This window comes from Pongo abelii, chromosome 6, assembly GCF_028885655.2.
Source record: "Pongo abelii isolate AG06213 chromosome 6, NHGRI_mPonAbe1-v2.0_pri, whole genome shotgun sequence".
Lineage (NCBI taxonomy): Eukaryota > Metazoa > Chordata > Mammalia > Primates > Hominidae > Pongo > Pongo abelii.
The window spans coordinates 27,377,719-27,395,382 of record NC_071991.2 but is presented as its reverse complement, the minus strand read 5'-3'; the positions used below and the strand labels follow the sequence as shown (position 1 = coordinate 27,395,382).

General features: G+C 42.4%; 1 protein-coding gene across 1 annotated transcript; it reads left to right on the top strand.

Moving 5' to 3' along the window:
- The first annotated feature begins 5,376 nt into the window (after nucleotides 1-5,376).
- LOC129060639 (translation machinery-associated protein 7-like) lies at nucleotides 5,377-5,571 on the top strand. The gene has a single exon (XM_054560536.1). The coding sequence runs from the start codon at nucleotides 5,377-5,379 to the stop codon at nucleotides 5,569-5,571; it is 195 nt and encodes a 64-aa protein (XP_054416511.1).
- Nucleotides 5,572-17,664: the final 12,093 nt, after the last annotated feature.

Here is a 17,664-nt window from a genome sequence, read left to right as displayed (position 1 = left end):
GACACAGAAGTTTGATCTTGTTGCCCAGGCTAGAATGCAATGGTGCGATGTCGGCTCACTGCAACCTCCATCTACTGGGTTCAAGTGATTCTCCTATCTCAGCCTCCCAAGTAGCTGGGATTACAGGCACGTGCCACCACACCCGGTAAATTTTTTGAATTTTTAGTAGAGACGAGGTTTCACCATGTTGGGCAGGCTGGTCTCGAACTCCTGACCTCAGGTGATCCGCTGCCTTGGCCTCCCAAAGTGCTGGGATTACAGGCGTGGGCCACCACGCCAGGCCAACACACTGGCTTTTTTGTTCCCTTCACTTCAAATATGCAGAGCACTAAAGATAATCAAACACTTGAGGAAGATGTCTAATATGAAAGATATAATATTTTTTATTTTTTATTTATTTTATTTTATTTATTTATTTTTTCTGAGACGGAGTCTCACTCTGTTGTCCAGGCCGGAGTGCAGTGGCGAGATCTTGGCTCACTGCAAGCTCCACCTCCCGGGTTCACGCGATTCTCCTGCCTCAGCCTCCTGAGTAGCTGGGACTACAGGCGCCCACCACCACGCTCAGCTAATTTTTTTTTTTTTTTTTTTTGTATTTTTAGTAGAGACAGGGTTTCACCATGTTAGCCAGGATGGTCTCGATCTCCTAACCTTGTGATCCAGCTGCCTCAGCCTCCCAAAGTGCTGGGATTACAGGTGTGAGCCACCACACCTGGCCGTGAAAGATATAATAAACCCATGCATAGAAAAATAGAAATTGGAGGAAACAGGAGCTATGTAGGAAGAAGATAACTTAAAAACAAATCAGTAACAACGACAACAAAATCAACTATCATTTCAACTGGCCAAAACCAAAACAATTTAAGCAACAAAATAAAAAGTTTTATACCTTGATTTACAATCCAAGGTGTAAAATAAATAGCTATGTGTCCGTAATGATAAAAATAAGTGATTGTGGCCAGGAGCAGTGGCTCACGCCTGTAATCCCAGCACTTTGGGAGGCCGAGGCGGGCGGATCACGAGGTCAGGATTTCGAGACCAGCCTGGCCAATATGGTGAAACTCTGTTTCTACTAAAAATACAAAAATCAGCCAGGCGTGGTGGCATGCGCCTGTAGTCCCAGCTACTCAGGAGGCTGAGGCAGAAGAATCACTTGAACCCAGGAGGTGGAGGTTGCAGTGAGCTGAGATCATGCCACTGCACTCCAGCCTGGGCAACAGAGTGAGACTCCATCTCAAAAAAAAAAAAAAAAGTGGTGGTAGGGTGGATGGGGACCATGGGGCCTGTAAGTTACTAGGAGAGAGGACAGGATGCTTTCATATGGCTATACTTATATTCTTTTTGAAACATATTTTAAAAGGAGAACCACATCATAAATGAATCACATTTATTCATGATCTTGATTTGCATGGCTTAGTGATACTCAAATTTAGTACCATTACCTAGAACATATTAAATGCTCAATAAGTACCCCTTGCTGAAAAACACTATTATTAACATTCACACAGTTAATGTTTTTTGAGCACATACTAAATGCTGGAGCTGCTATGGTAAATAAGACCAATGTGGGCCAGGCATCATGGTGCATGCCTGTGATCCTAGCACTTAGGGAGGCCAAGATGGGAAGATGGCTTGAGCTCAGGAGTTTGACACCACCCTGGCCAATATGGTGAAATCCTGTCTCTACAAAAATTAGCCGGGCATGATGGCTTGTGCCTATAGTCCCAGCTACTTGGGAGGCTGAGGTGGGAGGACTCTTGAGCCTAGGAGGTCGAGTCTGCAGTGAGCAGTGATTGAGACCATGTCTCCAACAACGACAACGAAAAAGATCAATGTGAGACCTCAAGGAGATTAAATGCTGCTGAGAGAAACAGGCAAAAAATTAAAGATAAATAAATGACAGATTGCAGTTATGTGCTTTAAAGGAAATAAGCAGAAATTGCTGAGGTGATGAAGGAAAACATCTAGGGAAAGTTTCTTAATATGAGAACTGTTCCCTTCATTTATAAATTGTTTTTTATCGAATCTATTTATTTATTTATTTGAGACAGAGTCTCACTCTGTTGCTTAGGCTGGAGTGCAGTGGCACAATCTTGGCTCACTGAAACCGCCACACCTGGGTTCAAATGATTCTCATGCCTCAGCCTACTGAGTAACTGAGATTACAGACGTGTGCCACCATGCCCAGCTAATTTTTTTGTATTTTTAGTAGAGACGAGGTTTTGCCATGCTGGCCAGGCTGGTCTCAAACTCCTGGCCTCAAGTGATCCACCCACCTCAGCCTCCCCAAATGTTGGGATTACAGGCGTGAGCCACCATGCCCAGCCTATAAATTATTTTTACATATACTAGACCAGTGCTGGTTTAAAGGACTAAATTATACTCTGGTTATGTTTGTTTGTTGTTTGTTTGTTGAATTTAGGTCTTGCTGTGCTGCCTAGGCTGGTTTTCAATTCCGGGGCTCAAACTATTGTCCTTTCTCATTATCCTGAGCAGCTGGGATTACAGCCACCCTCTCCTGCCAAAATTACTAAATTAGATACAATTGAATTATCTGTTTATTTTAAAATCCATTAAGCTATAAATAGGCCAGGTGCGGTAGCTCACGTCTGTAATCCCAGCACTTTGAGAGGCAGAGACGAGAGGATCACTTGAGGTCAGGAGTTCAAGACCAGCGTGGCCAAGATGGTGAAACCCCATCTCTACTAAAAATACAAATAGTAGCGAGGTGTGGTGGCAGGTGGTGTAATCGCAGCTACTTGGGAGGAGGCTGAGGCAGGAAAATCGCTTGAACCTGGGAGGCAGAGGTGGCAGTGAGCTGAGATTGGGTCACTGCTCTCCAGCCTTGGTGACACAGGGAGACTCCCTTTCAAACAAACAAAAAACCCTATAAATGAAAGATGACATAGTTGCTAAAATTTTCTTCTGCTTATTTATCTATAATTTTGTTTCAGTTAGTAAGATAAATCATTGATAATTTCTTTAAAGTTTTTAAACAGATGGTTATAATGCAACATTCCATTACTTGTAGCAACATGTTGCAAATGTAAGTACTAGATCAAATACTAAGCTTGACCATCCTTCAAGAAAAAAAAAAAAAGCCATGCAATTTTGATAGTTCCTGTATAATCCCAGGCAACTAATCCCAGACTTCTGGATTTAATGGGCCAGTGAGGAAAAAATTCAGAGTGGGAGTTGAAAGTATTCACAAAGGGATACCAGCTTTAATTTTTAAAAATGGGAAGAAGATAATATCAGAACACAGGAAGGTCATATAAATTCAATAATTTAGCTTTATGACAGCACATGGTCTTTATTGAACTCATTTTGTCATAAACTGGCAAAAACTGTTAAGGACGTCTGCATATCCATCAGTGTTTATTCATACAGTCAAAGACACATGTGGGCTTCTGGTTTGTATACCCAGAAACTGTAATACAGCATTTTGCCTGGAGATGATCAGACTGGATTTCAGGGCTGAGTTCTCACTAAGCCAGCTCATACGCAGGCATTCGTTTATCACTGGAGCATGTATATTTCCAGTGAGTCAAGACTCATATCCATTCTGTGATTTCTAGGAATGATCCCAAACAGAGAATCAGAGTGAATAAAAGCCAAATGGAGTTGGAGGGGTTTAAGGAAAATTTCATTCAGGCTATTAAAAAAAAAGTCTTGAATTTTTCCTAGTCCACAAAAGAACATATGCCTTGTATCTTGAATACTTAGGCTCATCTGGTATGGTGTTTGTGTTTTGACAGTGCCGGATTCATACCGTTTCTGAGTTGTACTTTCCTTACTGTATAGCTCCCCATTTACTGGCTAGAATATATTCTCACGAGCCAGATAAAAAGAGACAACTAATAACTTTATTTAATTTTTGTTTGGATCTTAATTCTTTTTTTTTTTTTTTTTTTTTTTGAGACAGGTCTCACTCTGTCCCCAAGGCTGGTGTACAGTGGCACAATCTCGGCTCATTGCAACCTTTGCCTCCTGGGTTCAAGTGATTCCACAGCCTCAGCCTCCCAAGTAGCAAGATCACAGGCACATGCTATCATGCCCAGCTAATTTTTGTATTTTTTGTAGAGATGGGGTTTCGCTCACCATGTTGGCCAGGCTGGTCTATAACCCCTGAGCTCAAAGCGACCCATTCTTCTCAGCCTCCCAAAGTACAGGCATAAGCTGCTGCACCTGGCCTTAATTCATTTTTAAGTGATAATGATTTTAATAATGGAATGTCTTTCAATATCCAAAATATATGTGTGTGTATACACACACACACACACACACACACACACACATATATATATAAAAGATTGGATGGTAAGATTTACCAGCCAAAATGGCCTATGGAAGAGAATGTGGGTAACAGAGGTAACAGTGGCCTATTTATTTATTTATTTACTTGTTTATTTATTTTTGAGGCAGAGTCTTACTTTTTCACCCAGGCAGTAGTGCAGTGGTGCGATCTCAGCTCACTGTGACTTCTGCCTCCTGGGTTCAAATGATTCTCCTGCCTCAGCCTCTCGAGTAGCTGGGACTACAGGTGCATGCCACCATGCCCAGCTAATTTTTTGTAGTTTTAGTAGAGACAGGGTTTCACCATGTTGGCCAGGCTGGTTACCAACTCTTGACCTCAGGTGATCCACCTACCTCAGCCTCCTAAAGTGTTGGGATTACAGGCACGATCTACCGTGCCCGGCCATATTTATTTTTTAATTTAAAACATTTGTTTTTTAATATAAAGGAGGGGTCTCGAAATGTTTCCCAGGGTGGTTTCCACCTCCTGGGTTCAAGTGATCCTCCTGCCTTGGCCTCCAAAACTTTTGGGATTGCAGGCATGAGCAACCATTCCTGGTCTGTAGTTTTGTTTGTTTGTTTGTTTATATTTTTTTTGTGACAGGGTCTCACTCTCTCACCCAGGCTGGAGTGCAGCAGCTGCTCACTGCAGCCAAAACCTACTGGGCTCATGTGATCCCCCCACCTCAGTCCCCTAAGTGCCACCAATTGTGTGCCACCAAGCCTGACTAATTTTAAAAATTTTTTGAAGAGACCAGGTTTCACTGTGTCGCCCAGGGTGATCTTGAACTTCTGGGCTCAAGCAATCCTCCTGCCTTAGCCTCCTTAAATGTTGGCCCATAGTTTTAAGTAGTAACTCCTTTTCTGTACTTCTGAAGTTTTTATTATCGTATGTAAAATTTAGTGATGTCACATGAATTTGCTTGAAGTATAGATTATTTTCATAATTCTAGGAAACCAGATATCAAACAATAAACTTATTCTAGGAGTTTAGTTATATATATATATACATGACAAAGCCCCATCTCTATATATTTATAAAACATAAAGGCCATGGGTGGGGAATGGATGGCAGGCACCATGTCTGGCAGCAAAGGTGGCAAGAAGAAGGCCCTGAAACAGCCCAAGAAGCAGGCCAAAGAGAAGGATGAGGAAGATAAGGCTTTCAAGCAGAAACAAAAAGAGGAGCAGAAGAAACTCGAGGAGCTAAACATGAAGGCCGTGGGGAAGTGGCCCCTGGCCACAGGTGGAATTAAGAAATCTGCCAAAAAGTGAGCTGTTGCTTGTGCCTGAGGAAATGGTAACCCTTTATTTCATCCATATTGAAACATCTGTATTCCCTGCCATAACACCTTTTGCCACCTATAGCTGGAATTAAGTGTTGTCTTGGAGCTGTTGTACATTTAAGAATAAACTTTTGTAAAATAAATAAATAAATAAATAAATGCCAGGCGCAGTGGCTCATGCCTGTAATCTCAGTACTTTGGGATGCCGAGGTGGTGGATCACTTGAGGTCAGGAGTTCAACCAGCCTGGCCAACTTGGTGAAACCCCATCTGTCCTAAAAAAAAAAAAAATACAGAAATTAGCTGGGCGTGATGGTGGTCACCTGTACTTCCAGCTACTCAGGAGGCTGAGGTGGGAGAATTGCTTGAACCCAGGGGGCGTAGGTTGCAGTGAGTCGAGATGCCCACTGTACTCCAGCCTCGGCGACTCCTTCTCAAAAAATAAAAAACAGAAAAGTGGCCGGGCACGGTGGCTCACGCCTGTAATCCCTACACTTTGGGAGGCTGAGGCAGGAGGATCACGAGGTCAGGAGATCGAGACCATCCTGGCTAACATGGTGAAACCCCGTCTCTACTGAAAATACAAAAAAATTAGCTAGGTGTGGTGGCGGGCGCCTGTAGTCCCAGCTACTTGGGAGGCTGAGGCAGGAGAATGGCGAGAACCTGGGAGGCAGGGCTTGCAGTGAGCGGAGATCGTGCCACTGCACTCCAGCCTGGGCGACAGTGAGACTCTGTCTCAAAAAAACAAACAAACAACAACAACAACAAAAAAAACCCTCACAAAAGTAAAAAATATGTTGGGCCGAGTGCAGTGGCTCATGCCTGTAATCCCAGCACTTTGGAAGGCCGAGGCAGGTGGATCATGAGGTGAGGAGATCAAGACCATCCTGGCCAACATGGTGAAACCCTATCTCTACTAAAAATACAAAAATTAGCTGGGTGTGGTGGCGCACACCTGTAGTCCCAGCTACTCGGGAGGCTGAGGCAGGAGAATTGCTTGAACCCGGGAGATGGAGGTTGCAGCAAGCTGAGATCACACCACCGCACTCCAGCCTGTGCAACAGAGCAAGACTCTGTCTCAAAAAAAAAAAAAAAAAAAAAGAAATGTTAACTGTTTAGAACAGCTTGGCATACTGTTTTGTTTGTTTTTACTTTTTTTTTTTTTTCTTTGAGACAAGGTCTCGCTTGGTCACTCAGGCTGGAGTGTAGTGGTGTGATCATGGCTCACTACAGCCTTGACCTCCCGGATCAATTGATCTTTTACCTCAGCCCCCCAGATAGCTGGGACCACAGGTGTGCACCTCCAAACCTGCCTAATTTTTATATTTTTGGTAGAGATGAGGTGTCTCCATGTTACTTAGGCTGGTGTCAAACTCCTGAGCTCAAGCAAACCCAAAGTACTGGCACTACAGGCATGAGCTCCCTGCCTGTCTAGTAATTTTTGTTTGGTTGGGTTTTTTTTTTTGTTTTTTTTTTGAGACAGAGCCTCACCCTGTTGCCCAGGCTGGGGTGCAATGGTGCAATCTCAGCTCACTGCAACCTCTGTCTGCCGGGTTCAAATGATTCTCCTGCCTCAGCCTCCTGAGTAGCTGGGATTACAGGTGCCTGCCATCGTGCCCAGCTAATTTCTGTATTTTTAGTACAGACAGGGTTTCACCATGTTGGCGAGACTGGGCTTGAACTCCTGACATTGTGATCTGCCCACCTTGGCCTCCCAAAGTGCTGAGGTGTGAGCCACCGCACCCAGCCCTGACTAGTAATTTTTTAATAGTGATTATAATTACAAGCAAAGGTGTAATATATGTTTGTAAAAATATTAAGTGAACTAGGCTGAGTGTGGTGGTTCACGCCTGTAATCCCAGCACTTTGGGAGGCTGAGGTGGGCGTATCACGAGGTCAGGAGTTTGAGACCAGCCTGGCCAGCATGGTGAAACCCCGTCTCTACTAAAAATACACAAATTAGCCAGGCATTGTGGTGTGTGCCTGTAATCCCAGCTACTTGGGAGGCTAAAGTAGGAGAATCACTTGAACTTTGGAGGTGGAGGTTGCAGTGAGCCAAGATTGTGCCACTGCACTGCAGCCCAGTCAACAGAATGAGACTCCATCTCAAAAATATATATACATTTATTAAGTGAACTTTCCAAAAAAAGTGGATTTCAGCCAAGTGCAGTAGCACACTCATGTAGTCCTAGCCACTAAGAAGGCTAAAACCTTCACTTGATAGCCTTATTGAGAAATATAAGCCTATATTCAAAAGAGACTTTTCATTCCTTTTAAAAATGTCACTTCTGTTTTTATTAACTTGTGATGAGGCATATGTTGTTGTTGTTTTCTTTATTTTATTTTATTTTTTGAGACAGAGTCTCACTCTCTCACTTTGTTGCCCAGGCTAAAGTGCAGTGGCACAATCTTGGCTCACTGCAAACTCTGCCTCCTAGGTTGAAGTGATTCTCCTGTCTCAGTCTCCCGACTAGCTGGGATGACAGGCGCACACCACCACGCCCGGCTAAGTTTTGTATTTTTGGTATAGATGAGATTTCACCATGTTGGCCAGGCTGGTCTTGAACTCCTGAGCTCAGGTAATCCACATGCCTCAGCCTCCCAAAGTGGCGGGATTACAGGTGTGAGCCACTATGCCTGGCCTTGATGAAGCATATCTTAAATAAAAGGTGTGCAGTGTTTTTTTTTTTTTTTTTTTTAGAGACAGGGTCTCACTCTGTGGCCCAGGCTGGAATGCAGTGGCATGATAAAGCTCACCGCAGCCTCAAACTCCTGGGTTTAAGCAGTCTTCCTACCTTAACCTCCTGAGTAGCTAGGTCTCCAGGCACATGCCACTGTACCTGGCTCACTTTTAAATTTTGTAGAAACCGAGTCTCGCTTTGTTTCCCAAGCTAGTTTCAAAATCATAGCCTCAAGCATTCCTCCTGCTTCGGCCTCCCAAACTACTGAGATTACAGGTGTGAGCCACCATGCTCAGCCTTAAATAAGATTTTAAATCTTGAAAATAACAAAATTTCTCTCTTTCCTCTTTCATGTATAAACTACATCATTTCTAGAATTAAGGATTTTGTTTAAAGACCAGAATATCATCAATATGAAAAATAATTTCCCAGTTGATAGTTCATTTGAATTGTAGAACTCAGTTGCAAAGGTAAAGGTAGACAGGGCAGCTGGGTGTGGTGGCTCACGCCTGTAATCCCAGCACTTTGGGAGGCTGAGGTGGGCGAATTACCTGAGTGGTGTTCGAGACCAGCCTGACCAACATGGAGAAACCCTGTCTCTACTAAAAATACAAAAAAATTAGCCGGGTGCATTGGGGCATGCCTGTAATTCCAGCTATTCAGGAGGCTGAGGCAGGAGAATCACTTGAACCTGGGAGGCGGAGGTTGTGGTGAGCCGAGATCACACCATTGGACTCCAGCCTGGGAAACAAGAGTGACTCTGTCTCAAAAAAAAAAAAAAAAAGGGTAGATAGGGATGAACACATATTTGAAACTGGATATATTTAATGGTGATGTTGCAAGTTATGTATGTTCAGAATGATTTCTTCCAGATAAAAAACACATAAGATTTTACTAGGTTATAAAAATCTTAAATACCTGGGCTTTTTTTTTTTTTGTATTTTTGAAAGAAGAAACATTTTTTACCTGATAATTTTTATTTATTTAATTTTAATTTTTTATTTTTATTTTTTATTTTTTATTTTTTTTAGACAGAATTTCACATTTGTTGCCCAGGCTGGAGTGCAGTGGTGTGATATTGGCTCACCACAACCTCCGCCTCCCGAATTCAAGCAATTCTCCTGCCTCAGCCTCCCTAGTAGCTGGGATTGCAGGCATGCGCCACCATGCCTGGCTAATTTTTGTATTTTTAGTAGAGACAGGGTTTCTTCCTGTTGGTCAGGCTGGTCCAGAACTCTTGACCTCAGGTGATCCACCTGCCTCGGCCTCCCAAAGTGCTGGGATTACAGGCATGAGCCACTGCGCTGTGCCTTTATTTAAAAATTTTAACCGTTTCTCCTTGTGGTGTTAGCATCACCAATGGAAGCAGCATGACCTTTAGTGTCACACAGTCCTAGGTTTAAGCTCTGCTCCTTCCCTTTACTCATTGTGACCTCGGGAAATTTTGTTGAACTCTCTGAGAATTATTTTCATAATTTGTAAAATGGGAACAATAACCCAAAGTTTGTTTGATAGATTACACAATTTATAATTGACTGAATTTATCCCACATACAGTGGATGTCCAATAAATTGTAGCCATAATTGTTATTGTTTTTGTTATGATTATAAATCCACCAGCCTGGGAAACATGGTGAAACCCCATCTCTACAAAAAAATACAAAGCTTAGCCAGGTGTGGTGGCGGGTGCCTGTAGTCCCAGCTACTCAGGAGGCTGAGGTGCGAGAATGGATTGAGTCCTGGAGTTCAAAGCTGCAGTGAGTCACGATTATACCACTGCACGGCAGCCTGCTTGACAGAGAAAAGATCCTGCCTCAAAAAATAGTAATAAAATTAAATTAAAAACTGACTGTATGTGGTGGCTCCCACCTATAATCCCAGCAGTTTGGGAGGCTCAGGTTGGAGAATCCACTGATCCCCGGAGTTTGAGACCAGCATGGGCAACATGGTGAGATCCTGTCTCAAAACTAAAAAATAAAATGAAGTCCTTTATAGCCTGTTAATTTGGTTAGGTTTTTAGTTGCATTTATTATTCTATGTGCGTGTCTTTTTTTTTTGTTTGTTTATGAGACAGAGTCTGACTTTGTCACTCAGGCTGGAGTGCAGTGGCATGATCTCAGCTCACTGCAGCCTCACCTCCCAGGCTCAAGTGATCCTCCCACCTCAGTCTCCCAAGTAGCTGGGACTACAGGTGCACACCACCATGCCCAGCTAATTTTTATATTTTTCATAGAGACGGGGTTTCCCCATGTTGCCCAGGCTGGTCCCAAACTCTTGATCTGTCCACCTTAGACCAGAATTTAGGCATGACCCACCGCTCCCGGCTGCTTTTATTATTTGTTACAAATCATTTAAGGGTAGAGTAGTATTCACCTTTTTGTTCTCCATAGTGTCTAACAGAGTATCTTGTATTTACAACTCAATACATTTATCTATTTAATGAATAATTGAATTCATACACATTATAGCTTAACTTTAGTTAAGTCAGAACTACAAAATTTGTGTGATGACATCTTGGTATAAAGGAAAAACTACTTTCTCAAATTATTGGGCCAGCCTTGATGTTCTCTGTAATTAATTGCTGTGGCAAATCAAGATACATATTTAATACATTTATTTTAATTTGATCAATTTTTCTCTGACATTTTACACTTAAAAGAACCCAAACCTACAGAAAAGTTATCTTTCTTTTTGATGATGATTGCATAGACTACTTGTCCCATTTTTTTTCTTTATTATTATTATTATTATTATTATTATACTTTAGGCTCTATGGTACATGTGCGCAACGTGCAGGTAAGTTACATATGTATACATGTGCCATGCTGGTGCGCTGCACCCACCAACTCGTCATCTAGCATTAGATATATCTCCCAATGCTATCCCTCCCCCCTCCCCTCACCCCACAACAGTCCCCGAAGTGTGATGTTCCCCTTCCTGTGTCCATGTGTTCTCATTGCTCAATTCCCACCTATGAGTGAGAATATGCGGTGTTTGGTTTTTTGTTCTTGCGATAGTTTACTGAGAATGATGATTTCCAATTTCATCCATGTCCCTACAAAGGACATGAACTCATCATTTTTTATGGCTGCATAGTATTCCATGGTGTATATGTGCCACATTCTCTTAATCCAGTCTATGATTGTTGGACATTTGGGTTGGTTCCAAGTCTTTGCTATTGTGAATAATGCCGCAATAAACATACATGTGCATGTGTCTTTATAGCAGCATGATTTATAGTCCTTTGGGTATATACCCAGTAATGGGATGGCTGGGTCAAATGGAATTTCTAGTTCTAGAGCCCTGAGGAATCGCCACACTGACTTCCACAAGGGTTGAACTAGTTTACAGTCCCACCAACAGTGTAAAAGTGTTCCTGTTTCTCCACATCCTCTCTAGCACCTGTTGTTTCCTGACTTTTTAATGATTGCCATTCTAACTGGTGTGAGATGGTATCTCATTGTGGTTTTGATTTGCATTTCTCTGATGGCCAGTGATGGTGAGCATTTTTTCATGTGTTTTTTGGCTGCATAAATGTCTTCTTTTGAGAAGTGTCTGTTCATGTCCTTCGCCCACTTTTTGATGGGGTTGTTTGTTTTTTTCTTGTAAATTTGTTGGAGTTCATTGTAGATTCTGGATATTAGCCCTTTGTCAGATGAGTAGGTTGCGAAAATTTTCTCCCATTTTGTAGGTTGCCTGTTCACTCTGATGGTAGTTTCCTTACTTGTTCCATTTTTTAATAAAATGTTTTGATTTGAAGGTCAATTGATTTGGGTAACTGACACTAAATTTCAGTAAGTTTCAAGTAGGTTGTCCAATCTATGTTTAACTGTTGGAGCCTTTGTTGGAGACTGTCCAAAGCTCCTAATTGGAGGAGATTAGCAGATTGGAAAAAATATTGTAGTTGGGTAAACTCAGAGGTTAAATTGATCTGCTGCATCCACCCCAGGTGGTATCAGGGAATGAAAGAAAAAAGAATGCCTTAATCATTGGCTCACTGCAAAAACAACATAGAAAAAAAAAGTAGTGGTATAATAGAGCAATGGGGAAGCATTCAAAAAACATTACTGGGTTGAAGTATTTTGCTGAACCTTATTTGAAGGTTATTTGCTGATTAAGATAAGCAAAAGCTATTTCAAAATGTTAATTTTGTCCCTCCACCCATGAAATCTGGTTTATGCTCTCACTTAAAGGATAGTGTAAAATAGCTGAACTGAAGATTCAAACATTTCACCAGAAATTTAAGCCACCTGTCCAGGGTTTATTTAAAGCCTCTGATATTTGATCACTTCACTAAACTTAGGACCATGCTGACCATGCTGATTTAGTTGGGCCACATTTTCTAAGATGCTATACATTATCACAAATGATATCATTATACTACAAGGTCTAACAGCTCATTTCTGCTCAATAGAATTTCTAGGGGGAAATACTGAAGATTAATTTATGTGGTATTCATGGTCAGAAATAAAAGATAGTATAAATACTGTGTTTTCCTTCAAAAGTGGAGAAAGGAAAAAATTTATTTCTGTCCTGACTTTTCGGAAAACTCAGTCAAATTCACTGCCCAAGAAATGTGATTTGCTGAATTCTGAAATGAAAAAGCATCCTGTCTTCTCACTTCTTTGTTTTTTGAGACAAGAATCTTGCTCTGTCACCCAGGGTTGAGTGCAGTGTCATGATCTCAGCTGACAGCAACGTAACCTTCAACTCCTAGGTTCAAGCGATTCTTGTGCCTCAGCCACCTGAGTAACTGGGACTACAGGTGTGCTCACTGCATTCTCCACCTCCCAGGTTCAAGCAGTTCTCATGCCTGAGGCTTCCGAGTAGCTGGGATTACAGGCGCGTGCCACCACACCTGGCTAATTTTTGTGTATTTTGTAGACAGGGTTTTGTCATGTTTCCCAGGCTAGGCTGGTCTTGAACTCCTGAGCTCAAGAATCCACCCACCTTGGCCTCCTAAACTCTTGGGCTTACAGGCGTGAGCCATTGCACCCAACCATTCTCACTTTTTTCTTGTGTGTTTCATAAACGTGTCAAAGTGTAGTCAAAATTGATTTGTTACGAAGGAAAATGCAAATTAATCAGAATGATTTAAAAAGAAATCTGGACCCGGCCTGGTAGCTCATAGTGTAATCTCAGCACTTTCGGAGATTGAGCTGGGAGGATCACTTGAGCTCAGGATTTCAAGGCTGTAATGAGCTATGATTTTGCTACTTCACTCCAGCTTGGGTGACAGAGCTAGACCCTGTCTCTTAAAAAGCAAATAAATAAAAAGTAAATGGAAATTCAATGAATTTATTTAAAAATAGTTATAGGGCTGGGCACGGTGTCTTATGCCTGTAATTCCAGCACTTTGGGAGGCTGAGGTGGGCGGATCGCCTGAGGTCAGGAGTCCGAGACCAGCCTGGCCAACATGGTGAAACCCCGTCTCTACTAAAAATACAAAAAATTAGCTGAGCATGGTGGCAGGCGCCTGTAATCCCAGCTACTCAGGAGGCTGTGGCAGGAGAATCACTTGAATCAAGGAGGCAGAGGTTGCAGTGAGCCGAGATCATGCCACTGCACTCCAGCCCGGGTGCGACAGAGTGAGACTCCGTCTCAAAAATAAATAAATAAAAATAAAAATAGTTATAAATTGGCCAATGCAGTGGCTTATGCCTGTAATCCCAGAACTTTGGGAGGCAAAGGTGGGCAGATCATGAGGTCAGGAGATTGAAACCATCCTGGCCAACATGGTGAAACCCCGCCTGTACTAAAAATACAAAAATTAGCCGGGCATGGTGGTGCATGCCCATAATCCCAGCTACTTGGGAGGCGAGGCATGAGAATCACTTGAACCCAGGAGGTGGAGGTTGCAGTGAACTGAGATCGTGCCACTGCACTCCAGCCTGGTGACAGAGTGAGACTCTGTCTCAAAAAAAAAAAAAAGTTATAAATTGTGAAAGACAACACTGTTGAAAGAAATTAAGGGTATAAAGAAAAAGGAAATGCTCCCCTGTATACCTGTTCCTCCCTTCTTTCAATCTTAGTTTCATATATCAGAGGTGCATAGTCTTGATAGTTTTGTGGGTATGCTTCTAAGTATAGTCTATATAAATGCAAGTATCTCTATAGTTACATATGTATAGTATGTACACACGTTTCCATCCCTTTCGTTTTTCTCTTTTTTTGAGCCGGAGTCTCACTCTGTCACCCAGGCTGGAGTGCAGTGGTACAAGCTCAGCTCACTGTACCCTTTGCCTCCTGGGCTCAAGTGATCCTCCCACCTCAGCCTCCCAAGTAGCTGGGAACACAGATGCTCGCCACCATGCCCGGCTAATTTTTTACAGTTTTTCTAGAGACAGGGGGTCTCACTTTTTTGCCCAGGCTGGCCTCAAACTCCTGAGTTCAAGTGATCTGCCCACCTTGGCCTCCCAAAATGCTGGGGTTACAGGTGTGAGCCACTGCACCCAACCATACCCATTCATTATGAATGGCAGAATTATTTTTAAAGTTTATTTTTATTGTAAATTGACAAACAATATTTGTGTATATTTATGGGGTACAAAACAACATTGCATTTTCATCAATACAATGTGGAAAATTAGTCTAATTTGCATATTTATCACCTCAAATAACTTTTGTGGTGAGAACACTTGAAATTTACTCTCTCAGCAAGTTTGCAGTGCACAATACACTATTATTAGCTATATTTACCACGCTGTGCAGGTGACATTATTATTATTATTTTTTTTTGGAGACCTGTTCTCACTCTGTCACCCAGGCTGGAGTGCAATGGCACCGTGACGGCTCACTGCAACCTTGGTCTCCTGGGTTCAAGCGATTCTCCTGCCTCAGCCTCCCAAGTAGCTGGGATTACAGGCACCCACTATCACGACCGGCTAATTTTTATATGTTTAGTAGAGATGGGGTTTCACCATGTTGGCCAGGCTGGTCTCGAACTCCTGACCTCAGGTGATCCGCCCACCTCAGCCTCCCAAAGTGGTGGGATTACAGGCATGAGCCACCACACCTGGCCACGTGGCATTAGTTTTTGAAGTGTATTTTACACATTGTGAAATACTCAGATCACAAGTATATTCAATGAGTTTTGATGACTGGCTCCCCCAGTCTCATTGAGATATGATTTGTTTACTATACAATTCACTCTTTTGTTTTGGAGACGGAGTCTTGCTTTGTCGCCCAGCCTGCAGTGCAGTGGCCCATGATCTCGGCTCACTGCAACCTCCGCCTCCCGGGTTCAAGCGATTCTCTTGCCTCAGCCTCCCAAGTAGCTGGGATTACAGGCATATGCCACCATGCCTGGCTAATTTTGTATTTTTAGTACAGATGGGGTTTCTCCATGTTTGTCAGGCTGGTCTCGAACTCCCAACCTCGGGTGATCCGCCTGCCTCGGCCTCACAAAATGCTGGGATTACAGGCGTGAGCCAACATGCCCGGCCTCCCATGGGAATATTTTTCTTGAGGAAACTGTTAATGAATAAACTTTACCCACCAATGGATAGCAAAGAGAACTTCAGCAAAGGGACAAGCAGGAGCATTAAGTGTATATAATTGCAAAACTAAGACTAAACAACCCAGGTTTTGGGGAGAAAAACAGAATGTAAATGTTATCTACTCTGACAATATAGAAATGATGCAATAGAAAAACTAGGAGGACAAAGATTATGGAAGAAGTGAAGTTGGGTGAGTTTTTGTGGGTTGTTTCATCTCTAATAACTGAGTTTAAATATATTATTTAAATCTTATTTTCCAAAGGGCCAATGAAGTTTTTACATTATCCTTGGCAAAAATCATGTCAACAAAAAGAGGAACAGACACCGGGAGCACATCTGGTAGCCGGGGTTTGAGAAGAGAGGAATTCAGTTGACTGTGAAGCAACTGATATTTAAAACTGATATTTAAGTTATACATACATTGATTTGAGGTCAGAGAAAACACCTCAGATCAATGTATGTATACATATATAACTTAAATATCAGTTTTAGTGAAGTGAACTTTTTCCTATAGAGCTCTTAATTTTTGTAAAACCAGGTTTTAGCCAGGTAAATAGCAAACATTCGTGTTTCTTGGCTTTTCCAGTCTAAAATTTACATCAAGAAGGAGTTCTGGAGATGGGGCATATTTGTTTACCGGAGGTCTAGGGTAATCACTATTTAAAGTAGTTTGTTTCTGAAATGTTTTAATAAACACTTTCCTTTGTTTCTGAGTATATGTTTTCATTTAGCTTAGGAGAGAAGGCTAACCAAACAGAACAAAGAGTTGCTATTGCACTCTAAATATAAACCCAAATTTTAAATCAAAAGTATACCTGAATAAGTGACTGAAAACCAACAGAAATAAACACGCATGAGACCAAACCCAAAAAGTCTTTTATGGCTTTAACCAGGGTCTCCAAAGAGAGCAGAAAGTTTTAGCTCATTCATAATCAAAACCTCTCCCAAGGACAGCTTACTACAAGTAGGGTGCAATCATGTCTGCAGGCCCTATATTCTAGAGTCTTTGCTTCTCTGCTGACCACAAAGGCCAGACAGAAGACTAAAAGAGACAGTAAAATAGGAAAACAAGGCTGGGCGCAGTGGCTCACGCCTGTAATCCCAGCACTTTGAGAGGCTGAGGCGGGCAGATCACGAGGTCAAGAGATTGAGACCATCCTGGCCAACATGGTGAAACCCCGTCTCTACTAAAAATACAAAAATTAGCTGGGTGTAGTGGCATGTGCCCATAGTCCCAGCTACTCCTGCTGAGGCAGGAGAATCACTTGAACCCAGGAGGGGGAAGTTGCAGTAAGCTGAGATCGTGTGACTGCACTCCAGCCTGATGACAGTGAGAGAATCCATCTCAAAAAAAAAAAAAAAAAAGGAAAACAAACACTGTCCATGGGGTTAGAGAAGATCACAAATGAGTACTCCAAAGACATGGTAAGTCTCCAAGGAATATATTATAAATTTTGCTGCAACGTCAGAGTGTTTGAGTTTAAGGGTTTTCTTGAGGGAGTGAAAGAAGAGCTGTCTTAAAAAATCAAATCTCTTATGACAATCCAGAAGTGGCTGGGTGCGATGATGCCTGTGATCCTAGCACTTTGGGAGGCTGAGGCAGGTGGATCACCTGAGGTCAGGAGTTCAAGACCAGTTTGGCCAACATGGCGAAACCCCGTCTCTACTAAAAATGCAAAAATGAGCCAGGTATGGTGGTGGGCACCTGTAATCCCAGCTACTCGGGAGGCTGAGGCAGGAGAATCGCTTGTACTCAGTAGACAGAGGCTGCAGTGAGCCGAGATCACTCCACTGCACACTCCAGCCTAGGCAACACAGCGAGACAGTCTAAAAAAAAAAAAAATCAAGCCAGAAAAAACAAAGTGGAAAGTGGCCCTTTCATTAAATTTTGTTTAAAACCTGGT